At 40.9% G+C, this 13,345-nt stretch overlaps 3 protein-coding genes across 3 annotated transcripts in view; all 3 read left to right on the top strand.

Moving 5' to 3' along the window:
• Positions 1-2,051: 2,051 nt before the first annotated feature.
• On the top strand, positions 2,052-5,629 carry LOC308368247 (low choriolytic enzyme-like; the record flags this gene model as incomplete). The annotated part of the gene is made up of 8 exons (XM_080842380.1): positions 2,052-2,117; positions 2,460-2,520; positions 3,511-3,669; positions 3,861-3,923; positions 4,357-4,411; positions 4,666-4,844; positions 5,182-5,263; positions 5,494-5,629. The coding sequence occupies 8 exons, from the start codon at positions 2,052-2,054 to the stop codon at positions 5,627-5,629; spliced, it is 801 nt and encodes a 266-aa protein (XP_080698506.1).
• A 925-nt stretch (positions 5,630-6,554) lies between these two features.
• LOC308368248 (low choriolytic enzyme-like) lies at positions 6,555-8,405 on the top strand (the record flags this gene model as incomplete). The annotated part of the gene is made up of 7 exons (XM_080842381.1): positions 6,555-6,617; positions 6,982-7,042; positions 7,135-7,287; positions 7,479-7,596; positions 7,742-7,920; positions 8,076-8,157; positions 8,279-8,405. 7 exons carry the CDS (start codon positions 6,555-6,557, stop codon positions 8,403-8,405), a joined length of 783 nt encoding a protein of 260 aa, XP_080698507.1.
• Positions 8,406-12,742: 4,337 nt separating this feature from the next.
• The window catches only part of cttnbp2 (cortactin binding protein 2), a 43,816-nt gene continuing 43,213 nt past the window's right edge, over positions 12,743-13,345 (top strand). Inside the window, exon 1 of the mRNA XM_080842488.1 lies at positions 12,743-13,053. Coding sequence (XP_080698614.1) covers positions 12,973-13,053 — 81 coding nt within the window. The 5' untranslated portion in view covers positions 12,743-12,972. The remainder of the gene's footprint in view (positions 13,054-13,345) is intronic.

Below are 13,345 nucleotides of genomic sequence, written 5' to 3'. Positions count from 1 at the left end.
ATCTTTCTTCCTCTTGCAGAAGACCTTTGGCCTCATTATGGGCTCCTTCTGTGAAGCCATGGGTGTCACAAGACAAACAGTTTGCAACCCCAGCTCTTTTTCTAGCTCTTGTTGTACACTGTAAACCCAAACAGTTCTACTAACTTATTAACATTATGTATTCAGTACTTAAAACCTGGTATTTAGTTGATCCAACTTTAACTGTATTAGTTTAGTAGTATCTGAACAAGACGTTTTAATTGTATTGGAATGTATTTGTTTGAGTAAACATTGCCTCATATTTTTTTAGTATCTGACGTCATCAACGCCGTTGAGAACACCATTGGACCATTGCATCCTGTGATGAGAGACGGAGACAGCAGACTTAAGGTAGAGGAGTCGTTTAGTAATCCAGAGGTTGGAAGGTTGCTATTTCGATTCCCCACTCCTCCTTACCAAGTGTATAAGTGTGCACTCCTAAACTGTTCCGGATCTATAAATGCAAAATTCCTTGTAAATCGCTTTGGATTAAAAGCGTCTGCTAAATCACAGCTGTAAATGTACATCTGGCAACACTGGGAAGGTGGTCGACTAATGACAGTTCTTTCTACAGTAAGAGCTTGCGCAAGAAGTTGGAAGTAAGGGAGGTACCCTTTCGAAAACTTGTAAGGGCGTAATAACTAGTTTGTGAAAGACCCGGAGAAACACAAATATCCGACAAGGCAAAATCCTGGACGATTTTGGAATAATATGAGTTCAGAGAACTTAAAAATTATGAAAATAATAACAAAATAAATCAGTATAGCCGATGTATAATTTTTAAGTTAAGTTTAGTAATCGAGAGGTTGGAAGGTTGCTAGTTCGATTCCCCACTCCTTCTACCAAGTGTATAAGTGTGAACCCCTAAACTGCTCCTGATCTATAAATGCAAAATTCCTTGTAAATTGCTTTGGATAAAAGCGTCTGCTAAATCACAAATGTAAATGTTCATCTGGCAACACTGGGAAGGCGGTCGACCAATGACAGTTCTTTCTACAGTAAGAGCTTGCGCAAGAAGTTGGAACGTAAGGGAGAGACCCTTTCAAAAACTTGTAAGGGCGTAATAAGTTTGTGAAAGACCCAGAGAAACACAAATATCCGACGAGGCAAAATCCTGGACGATTTTGGAATAATATGAGTTCAGAGAACTTAAAAATTATGAAAATGATAACAAAATAAATCAGTATAGCCAATGTATAATTTTTAAGTTAAGTTCACTTATAAAAAATAATATATGTACTCAAATTTTATTATGTAATCGGTTACATCAAAAGTTTTAAGTACTCTGAACTAGTTCAGGTTTACAGTGTAGGTAAAACTCAACATATCTGTTTTTCCACAAAACCATTCGACTATACATACAGTAAATATAATTACAGTATATACTGTCTCACTGTTTCAGCATTTTATGTTGTAAAGTTAGACACCACCATACCTATAATTGTCAAATTAAACATTCTGAATGGCAGACCTATGCATTGCTTTTGGCTGCACTTGCTGATATATGTTTTTTTTTTTTTATTAAATGATCAATTCCCTGACACAAATAAGGCAGACCAGTAGTGTGGAAATAAGCCACTGGGTATGGTAAGGTTAAGAAAAAAATGTCAGTGTACAGCAGCTGTGTCAACAATGTTTATCTTGTCTTGGTGCTTTTACAGTACACATTCACTGCCAGACATTTGCTCATGGCTGTGGGAAGCACACACATGTGAGAGCAGACGTCCTTCCATGCACAGCACTTTGTTATCATGTAACTAAAGGTGCTTACTGTAAATGGTGTTGCTTCATGTGTTTCCGATGAGATCATGAAATGCTTTACATAAAGCAGTCTGTCTCTGACACATTCCCCTTCCCCTAATATTTCCAGACGGTGAGCATAACCATGTTGATTCATTTAACACAGTTCAAAAAGAGTTTTGTGTGCTTACCAACATACAAACCCAAACATATTTTGTGTTGTTTAAGTGTCTGTGAAAATGGGAACATGTTATTATATCATCAGGTAATTTCACTTTTCTTCAGAACTTCAAATGTCTGCATGGAAAATCAGTCTGGGCCTTTTGGCCCTTCTATTGGTGTCCTCCACAAGAGCTGAGGTTAGTCATTGTTTTGAGAGAGTGTGTGTGTGTGTGTGTGTGTGTGTGTGTGTGTGTGTGTGTGTGTGTGTGTGTGTGTGCGTGTGTGTGTGTGTGTGTGTGTGTGTGTGTGTGTGTGTGTGTGTGTGTGTGTGAGAGAGAAAATAGTTGTCAGAGACTTACTCAAGTATTTTTCTTCTTCTCCTGTCCTGTACCTGGTGCTCATGAAACCATGAATTCATGTAAGTTATTTACATACAATCTTTTTAACTAGCTCACCTACATGACAGACTTTTCTAATTATAGTAATAATTTCATATGTCCTTTGGGGAAATTGATTGCAATGATGCTTATCAAACAGAGGATTCTGAGGATGTGGAACTCTCCGTTTCCGAGATCATTGAAAAGGCAAACAAAAATGTTGGTAAGAAATACAATATTTTCCAGTATTTGGAGTCATTTTGACTAAAACATTTCATATTGATTATTTATGAGACACACCAACCTGCAAAACTAAAATATTTAATATTCCATAGATGCCATGCCATGTAAGATGTCCCAAAGACTGCAATTTAATTTTGGTCCAAACATGTATTCAGTTGTATCAATGTGTTGTACTTAAAGACAATCAAAAGCCTTCACTATGAGGATAATTATATTCATTACATTACATTCATTACAGACACTGTGCCAATCATGACTGTGTGATGATTCCTAAAGATCCACTCCATAATATAGCAGCATGGCATGGGAATTATTTGGGAGGCTTCTCTCAGTCTTTCTCTGGGTCTTTCACAAACTAGTTATTACGCCCTTACAAGTTTTTGAAAGGGTCTCTCCCTTATGTTCCAACTTCTTGCGCAAGCTCTTACTGTAGAAAGAACTGTCATTGGTCGACCGCCTTCCCAGTGTTGCCAGATGTACATTTACATTTGTGATTTAGCAGACGCTTTTATCCAAAGCAATTTACAAGGAATTTTGCATTTATAGATCAGGAGCAGTTTAGGGGTTCACACTTATACACTTGGTAGAAGGAGTGGGGAATCGAAATGGCAACCTTCCAACCTCTGGATTACTAAACGACTCCTCTACCTTAAGTCTGCTGTCTCTGTCTCTCATCACAAGATCTTTGCAATGGTGTTCTCAACAATGTTGATGATGTCATATACTAAAAAAATATGAGTTATCAGGCAATGTTTACTCAAACAAATACATTCCAATAGAATTAAAACGTCTTCACTCGCTCAGAAAACTAATACATTTAAAGTTGGGTCAACTTAATACCAGGTTTTAAGTACTGAATACATAATGTTAATAAGTTAGTAGAACTGTTTGGGTTTACAGTGTAGACATAAAAATGTTACTAGGTTAAAAAAGAGAGAATTACTTTTCACTCAACCACAACCCTTTCTAGTGCGAGGGCCAGATGAGCCTTTTGTGATCGACGATATCGCCTACGGTTCGGAGGAGGAGTATGAGAGGAATGCCGACCCCTGCACAACCACCAGCTGCATGTGGGACAAGTCTGGTGATGGCAATGTCTATGTGCCTTACAAAATTCATGATCACTATTGTAAGTGTAATAAATGTTTTCTTTCTTTCTTTCTTTCTTTCTTTCTTTCTTTCACTTTTCCAAAAAGGATCAGCTTCAGTTGTCATTTTTGGAAAGCATTATAATGCTGTGTGACTACTATTATTAGTTTCATAATGTCAGGGTGAATGTGATCACAATGATCCATATTAAAAAGCTGTGCCCTGTTACAGCTGATCGAGAGGAATCTGTGATTCTACGTGGGCTGAAGTCCATTGAAAGTGTTTCTTGCATCCGTTTCATCCTCACAGACCCTTCTCATCCTGCCCATCATCTGTTCCTGTTACTCCCATCAGGGAAAAGGTTCAGATCAAAAAAGGCACGCACCTCTAGGATGGCAAAGAGCTTCTATCCCTGTGCAATAAGGCTCCTCAACAGCTTACCCACCCCACCCCCCCACCCCCCTTCATCTCCCCCCGGCCCAGCCCACCCCGCCCCCCTTGGACTGTGCACTCTAACACTTGATGCACCTTAATATGGAAATATGGAGATATGGAAATATATTGCATTTATTATTTTTATTATTATTATTTTATGTATGATATTTATGAATCTATTTATTAATTGTTATTTATTATTATTTAGCTGTGTAAGAAGTCTGGTTGCCTCTACTGTCTCGTTGTCTTTGTGGCAATGACAAATAAAGTACTTTGAACTTTGAACTTTGAACTTTCATCCCAAGGACCAACCAGAGAGCCTGGATCCACATCCTGTCTCTCAATGGGTAAATCACCTCTGCCATTGACATACTGGGAGTGTTTTACAAAGTAGCTGGGGGCAGATCAATGTGCTGTCTCACATGATGTCCACAAATAGTGTGTGCAATGTTAGTGTATCACCATATAGCAAATTTCACAAACACTGGAACATAGATGAATACAAAAATCATATTTACACATACACATCCTAGACTTAACACCATGATGCAAAGAAACAAACACAAGTTATCTGAACACATATTTTGCTGGTTGACTGCAGGTGTTACTCCCATGTGGGCCGCCGAGGTCAGGAGCAGAGCCTCTCTCTGAATCGTCAGGGCTGTGTCTACCACCACACTGTCCAGCATGAAGTGTTGCACGCTCTGGGCTTCAACCACGAGCAGACTCGCAGTGACCGTGACAACCACATCAAAATTCTTTATGAGAACATCCAGCCCAGTATGTACATGTGTGCTAGTACTTAACAATGATCATTAAATAACAGTTTTTTTATACTTGAAAAGTAAAAGCCACCAGTATGAAGTGTGGTTTTCTTTTTAAGATTTATTTTTGGGCTTTTATGCCTTTAATCAGATAGGACAGTAGAGAGAGACAGGAAGTGAGCTGGAGAAAGATCGGGAGAGGGATTGGGAAATGACTGCGAGTCGGACTCGAACCGGGTCCCCATGGGTATTCCGACCCATTCATGGTACAGGGCTGCTGCTGCTTGCGCCACAGCTCCCCCCCTGAAGTGTGGTTTTCTAATTTTTCTGTTTGTTTGTCCTCTTATTAACAGTGATGACTTACAATTTTGACAAGATTGAGACTTTGAACCAGGGCACTCCATATGACTACGACTCTGTCATGCATTACCACAGGTGCGTAGAAGTGTGACCTCTAAAAATGAGGCTAGGCAGTCCTCAAACCATATGCCATGTTCTGCTGTGTTCAGAATGACAAATGTATACATAACATACTATACTATACCATGCTCAAAGTTTCCAAATGTGGCCCATAACGTACTTGACTTTATATGACTTTGAAGTTTCATTTAACTTCTTTCTTCTTTATTTAATGGGTATTATTCTGTGATGTTGTATTTTTTCAGAACTGCCTTCTCAAAGAACAAAGAGCCCACCATGGTGCCCATTCCTGACCCCAATGTAGAGATTGGAAAGGCTAGAGAGATGAGTCAGAATGACATCCTCAGGCTGAACAGGCTCTACAACTGTGTGAAAAAATGAGACAGTCCCTGAGACAACTGCCAGTGATGTTCATTTGAGCAAAATCATTTATGAGTGAATGGCATCATGTTAAACTATGTTGAAACCCAAAATAAAGACAAACTGCCATTAATGGAAGTGTGTGTTCTTCTTTATATCTTTATACTCGGGGGGGGATTTTGGTAACGATCACAAGATGTCTTACTTGATGAACATCATCGTCATCATCATGGAATTCAACTTTTTTGTAAGGTGCCATACCATCTAGATTGAAAATAGGCATGTGATGTTTATACCTATTTAAAGCTAAAGCTAAACCAGATAAAGCTTAATCAGAAGTGTCTCTAGTCAGCATCACAGAATATTGGGCTTAAAAGGCTGCTGACCACTGCTGTAGACTTGAAAAAGGTCAATCTAAAGGTCAAAAATTAATTGAGACAAATAATCCAGATGCACACAGTCCCTGGGAAACACTAAAACCCTTGGAAACAGTATTACGTTTTACAACAGAAACTGCATGGTGCACCTTCATCGGAGTACTTGCTGTACCCAGCTGTATCAATAACACTTTTTTAAACACGCATTTCAAGGTTTCATTTCCAAGGCTTCCAAGTTGCAGTGAGAAACATGCACATGTTACACATCATTTGGATATCACTTCTTATCAAAGCATTATTTTTAACATCAAGCTCCATTTCAAATTCACTATATAAGGCCAAGACCAACGTAGTTCTGAAATTTGACTTTTGGTCGGGTGAGTCTCAATCTTGTGCTGCTCATGTCGTGCTGCTCATGTCGTGTATTCCAGCACACTGAGGGTTCTTAGGATACATACTTATGCTATTCTATCTATAACCCCAAATATTTTTTAGTGCTTTGTTGTATGTTTTGAACCTGTTATTATTGTGTTTCCATTGGCCTATTTTCCTGCAGATTACTGGTGGAAATGTTGGCACTCAAACTTACTCTTGGGGTTTTTGCCCTGATCTTCTCTTCCACATGGGCTGAGGTCTGTTTTCCCATACATGTGTGTGTTTGTGGTGTGTGGTGTGTGTGTGTGTGTGTGTGTGTGTGTGTGTGAGCATATGTAAATGTACAGTACATGTAAATGCCTTCTCATGTTTGTTCATGTTAGCTCATATGTGTATATGTTGATGGACTTGAGTGTGTGTATTGACTTTTCATGTAATGTATAAGTGAGTCACAGTTTTCATCATGTTCCTTTCTTTTTGCATATTTACATACCTGCACTGGCCCTTACGTGTGTAAGTTTCTTGTACGTCATATATTATCCTAAAATACTCAAAACATGCCATGACATGTTTGTATCTATGTAAATACACTGTCGTTTTTGTAATGATTTCCTTCTAGAGGAAGTTGCCGTCGAGGACACCTCTGTGTCTGGAAGACTTGAGAGAGCAAACAGGGCTGTTGGTGAGACATTCACTAATTTGAGAAGAGATTATTAAGTCACACGTTACACAACAAACGTGAAGTGACCACATGATTGTTTGCCTGACTGTTAGTGCGTGGGCCTGGTGAGCCCTTGGTGGTGGACGATATCGCCTATGAGTCTGAGGCGGCGAGGAATGCTGACCCCTGCACCTCCCGTGGGTGCATGTGGCCTAAGTCTTCTGACGGGAAGGTCTACGTGCCCTACGTGATTGCCAACCAGTACTGTGAGTTTTTCTAGGTGCATGGTACCAATGAAAAGATAGCGCACTGAAGATAGCGTTTGACCCAACCCTTTTGGGATTTATGTGTATGAAGCCACATACATCACTTTTCAAAACATTCTCGCAATACATGTTCCTCTCTGATATCACTTGAGATTCTCTGACATATATATATTTAATTTGTGCCCTGGCAGCCTCTCGGGAGCTGTCCATCATTCAACGTGGTCTCGACTCCTTTTCCAGCTCTACCTGCATCCGTTTTGTTCGCAGAAGTAACCAGAGAGATTACCTCTACATCCAGTCTCTCAATGGGTACCCACATTTCATCTGGTCTAATTCATCTGTATCTTGCTTTTGTTTAGAGTGTGCTCTTTTGTGCAGTTACCTCACACCAGATTGTTTTTAGAGGAAGTGTATAAATGACGGTTAATCAGATTTCACTGCTGTTCTATCTCAGCTGCTACTCCTACGTGGGAAGTCTTGGCAATGGTCAGACCTTGTCTCTGAGTCGTCAGGGCTGCATCTACCACAACACTGTCCAGCACGAGCTGCTGCACGCCCTGGGCTTCAACCACGAGCAGACCCGTAGTGACCGTGACAACCATATCCGAGTCCTTCTGCAGAATGTCATCTCCGGTATACATCTCCTGTTGTTATGGCCCTGCCCTCTGGTCCCGCACACTCTTCCTCACACTTTTACACAGCCTAGTCCTTGCAAATGAATGCTAGGTATAAGCCTAAGTCTATGTTAGTATTACATAGACTTCCTCTTCTCTACATTCTCTAAACAGGCATGGAGCACAACTTCAACAAGATCAACACTCTGAACCAAGGCACTCCTTACGATTACAACTCTGTCATGCAGTACCACAGGTAAATACATCTCGAATGCATTATAACTGATACCACGCCGTGAGGTAATTTCCAATTTAGGAATTTGTTTGCTTACCTGTTTACCTGTTTACCTGTTTACCTGTGACGTAATGCATTGCAGAACTGCCTTTTCCAAGAACAACCAGCCCACCATGGTGCCCATCCCCAATCAGAATGTACAGATTGGCACTGCTAGCCAGATGAGCAGCAATGACATCTTGAGGTTGAACAGGCTTTACAAATGTTAAAAGACACACAAAACTCTTGTCCCGATTGGATAATGTAGGTATGTATGTCCTGACAAACAAACACATGGAGACACTTTCAAAATCACCACCATTATCCTATCCTGAGACATGGCCGCTCATGTTAATCAAAACGGCCCATTTGTGTCTACAGTAATGGGCCAAACGTATCTTAATTCATTAGTGCTATAATGCAATAGATTGAACCTATGGCTGAAATTGGATATTTTTTCCAGATGGGCGTCGTCTGCGCTTGAATTCTTCTGATTGGGACATCTGGGTCCCTGAATATGGACCATGAAACATGAATGGCAGAATTGAATAATAAACATACATGCAAAACACCATCACAATGAGTTATTTCCTTTCTCTGTGTTCACAATACTATGCCATTAGGCATTCAGCTTTCTAATGGTTTCCTCGCTCACGTCTTTTGGACCACTTAGAATCTACTGTTGCCTACATGCATGCTTTCCATCTGTGTGTGATATAATATTCAACATTTTTTAATAGCTTTGGGTTATGTAATATGTTTTCAGAGTTTAGGACACTGAACCGCTCTGTGCTAGCTGAAAAGCCCTAAGGGCTCTTCCACTAGAGGTTGATGTACAGCATGCACTCAACCACTGCGTGTTTCCATGGATACATTACTTTCAGCTTGCATCACTTAATGCGACGCGCTTAACAATTAACTGCATTGGTGAATCAAATAAAACTGACAGTCCACAGATGCACAGAACAGATTTGTTTCATACAAATAAGCAATCGTCGCTAGCCATAGAGCTAAACCCCAGTGATCCACCAGTAACCAGTTATCTCTCTCATGGAAGTCATTTCATAGCACTGTCACTAGGGGGTGACAAGAACTAACAGACTTCTTTCTTTTTTTCTTTTTTGAGACAGTGGCTCACCTGTCGAGAATATTTTCAATAGCATGTTTTACATGTTTACGCATAAGTCGAAATAATACACTTGACTCTAGAGATACCACAATGCATTAGAGTCACGATAAGAACTGAGTATCACACCCACGTTTGCTTTTGGTGCCCTAAAACAATGACATGCTGTTCTGTTCCACCTCCGAGGCAAAAGATAATTTAGAAACACATGCACACAGAAAGGTCATGCACGGATCTTCAGAGCCAAAATGCAAATGCACACAAAAAGTGTGCCTCAAATGCATTGTAGACCTTTTTAACACCATTAAAAAACATGAAATGTGTTTTTCTGAAATGGACATGCCTATTGAATGTCAACTGTGCAACATGCTGCCTTAAATCTGTCTTGCATAACACAGATTCATAAAAAAAGCGTTTTTGGTAAGGTTAAAGAACGACTAGTTTGACTGCGGCTTCATGGACATGCTTCTGTAGTGACCTGATTTGCCAAGTTAAAGCAAATCTGTGTGCATCAAAGAGTTTGGCCCTGCCGGATAAATCAAGTCCCTGTAATCTCATCTCTTCAGCTTTGGGTTCCTCATTAGGTTTTTAACATTCTTGGGGAATGATACCAAAAAAAGCCCAATCTCCTGAGGCATTTTGTCATAATTATCTCATTGCAAGTATGCATTTGCAATGAAGGAAGTGTTTGCTGTTGCCATGTAGGGACTGACAGTAATTTATACAGTTAAGATGCCAATCTCCATGCCATATGGTGCAGCCTACCTAAATGAATTGGTTTCTTAACCCAAATGCAAAAGGCTTGAACGCAGGTGTCGTTTGCTTGTGCTGGCCAAAGGTCTGGGAGAAGGGCAATCCAGTCTCTCTGACTTTTTACTGTCCTTGTCAAAGTCTCAATGTGATGCACGCAGCAAAACTCCAAGCAACAACAACCAATGCTCTGGTCAAGCAGTCACACACATTCATGTATGTGTGAAGGCATTGGGTCTGTCACTTAAATGGGTGAGGTTGTCATCTAACACATTGTGCCTTTTGTTCACTCTGGGAATGGAGAATAGCCTCCTCAGTCAGACCAAAGAAAGTAAGGGGGGAAAATCAGTCACTCAGACTGGATCGCCCACATTCCTCATGACTGAGATCACTCAACTTTATTAAAAATCTCTATAACAGACAGACAGACCACTTAACAAAAGTTCCTGTCAACTGCATTTGGGTGTTAACTTAGCAATATGAATGTCAGTAGGAGCCGTGGTATGTTCTGTCTTCATAGTTTTCCAGTCTGGTTAGTCTGAAAATATTTCAGAAAATGCAGATGCAATCTTTAAGAGATGTTCTACACTGTTTGAGATATTTTCTTTTAGCTCTGTCGCCGGCCAGTTCATTTTGAATGTCACACAACATACTGAGTGTAGCTTTCTATTCGTTCATGACACACTCATGCAAGTAAACCTTCCCTAGCAGTTCACTGCAGAACACTCTGTCATATGAGAGCCGGGCTATATGTGTCAGCGAGATGGCTCTGATTTTAAACTCCTCAAATTGGGAAGCATCTAATCTCTCTGGAATGTTAAGTCTAGGCTCCTTTTAAGAATCTTTACGATCGTGTCCAGTGTCGTTAAGGTGGTGCCCTTAGCTTCTTCATGCTTTTTGAATGGTGAGGGCCGAAGGGAATACTGCATGGGACCAATATGACCAGACCTGTCAACTCCTTGTGGAATACTGCTGGTTTTGATTCAGATGGAACTAGGCTTCGATTATTGTGACATGTAACATGCTCAGAGGCTGCAGAGTTTTTGTCTCCAGGTAAAATGTATTTTTTTTTACTGATGGGCAAGCTCTTTGTATAAATCTGAAGATCTCAACTCAGTTTGAAGAACCAAAAAGCCCTGCTTGAAATATTGCGATAGCAATATGGTGCAAAAAAGTATTGTTTTGATAACCTACGATTCCGATCTCGGCAAAGGATGGGAATCGACCTCATCCCGGTCAGCAGCCCCACACTGCTGGCTCTTTGAGCTCTCCTTTATAGTCACTGCCAGTTTGCAGCATCCGGGCTCTCTGTCAACGGAAGCAAGACCCCGGTTAAGAGCACATAGGCGCCTCTGATGACCGTCCCCCATCTCCTGCCAGAAACCTCTGTAGCCCTCTGTGCCATGACAATGGCCCAACTCACTCCGAGCCAAGTCCCACAGAGATGCAAGAGGAAGGGGACACGTAGTCGAGTGGCAGACCCCAAATCCGTCTCATTCATCTCTGTCCTATCCACACAGTTCTGCCCCAACGTGCTGCTCATGTATTTCCTAGTTTAGAATTTTACGAGGACTTTAGTTCTGCCTATTAGACAATCATTGCCAGATTAAAGATAATACATTTTTCTGGGTTCTGGAACTGAACGGATTAGCCTGGTTGGAAAGCAACTGTGTAAACTAATAAACACAATATTTACTATCAAAAACAAAACCACATGGTCTAGACAAGCACTGTGGCAAGGGTATCGGCCATTAGTGAATAAACAGTAATGTTTTGTTCTTATACTCCTGGTGTTGCATAGATGTAACTGTGGGTTGTGTCTCATATTAGCCTTGTATTGCTTGCCTCTGCACTGGTGGTCCTTTCGCCCTGCAAACACTGGAGGCTGGCAAATTACTCTAAACATGATTAGCCAGCACTGGCATGGGTTCAGGCATCAATTAGGGTCAGGAAAGCTAGAACACAGTAGTTCCCTTCACTGCTCTAAATATATCCTTGATTTAGCTGGCAGAAGGTAGGCAAATATGTAGTTGTGGTCAATTTTTTACTAGATGCACATACAAGTATGACTGAATATTCCCACTTGGTATAATCAGACCGCAAAGACATTTCAAGACATCAGTGATAAAATTACCTGTTATTATTGACACTCTCTGCTTTTATTTGTCAATCAAATTGAACTGGCATCTTAATACCAGAATAGGACCTCACCTTATCACAAGAGGCATCTAACTCAATTGTGTTAAGCACTTGGTTTCATTAAGTGGATAGCACACATAGCCTATTGGTAAAATAGGTCTACCATTACTGCAGTACAGCTGTACTGTCAATCGCTTTGGAAAGGGTGTGCTAAATGAACCAATATCACCCAAGAAAGAACACTGTGGTTGCAGAGGGTAAAATAAAACGTAACCTTAGAGACCCAACATACACGCCGCAGTATAACACAAGGTACAATGCTGCATTGTTAACATGTTGTCCTGACGGGTTACGACTGACTTAAAACAGGGAAATCTTCATTCCAGTCCACCAACAGCCCACACGGAAAAAAGGCGATCATATGTGTTTGGCAGTAGAGAGGTTAAGCGAGGGTTGTGTCGAAGCAGAAATAGTATCGACGTACACTGGCAAATGCTCGTGTCACTCTTGCCCCCCTTTTCAAGTTTGGAGCAGGAACGCACGGGATTTGCATCTGGAAGGCTCTGGTCCACGCCTTCAACACAAACCTCACAACCTGAGCGTCTCAACATCGCCGTAGAACCAAACGAAACGGTTGTTTTTATTTCACGGCTGTTATTTTATGTCGAGGGGACTGTCTTATGTGATTTACATTCAGCAGCGTAATAGTTAAAGCAGTGCCGAATGCGTTGTTTTATGTTGTGTGTGGTGCCCTCACTCCAGCAGACCGCTACAGTAGGAAGATGGCGTCGGAGGGAGCGAGCGGGGAACAGCCTCCTCCGATACAAACACTGGCAACTGCAATCCATGGAGGTGTTGAAGCGGTAAGAAATAGTTTGAGAATAATGGCTGTTTATCGGCAGTGAATCTGGCATTATACCAATGCTAAAGAATTAGAGGACAGACTGCACGTCATGTTTTTAATACAAGGCTGCGACGCTCATCGCCGCTGCTCATCATCATAAAGGTGTTATTTTGATGAATCCAACGCTGTTTGCGAGGTCAAGATGTTTATTGGGTGGCCTCCTGCCACATAATAGTATACGCATATTTGTAAACATCAATGAATAGGTTGCCATTGATTGCTGTTGTTACGTTTCTTGTTGTTTTATCTTT

Source organism: Sprattus sprattus, assembly GCF_963457725.1.
Source record: "Sprattus sprattus genome assembly, chromosome: 7".
Lineage (NCBI taxonomy): Eukaryota > Metazoa > Chordata > Actinopteri > Clupeiformes > Clupeidae > Sprattus > Sprattus sprattus.
Note: the sequence above shows the minus strand (reverse complement) of the source record. Positions and strands in the feature narration are given on the sequence as shown.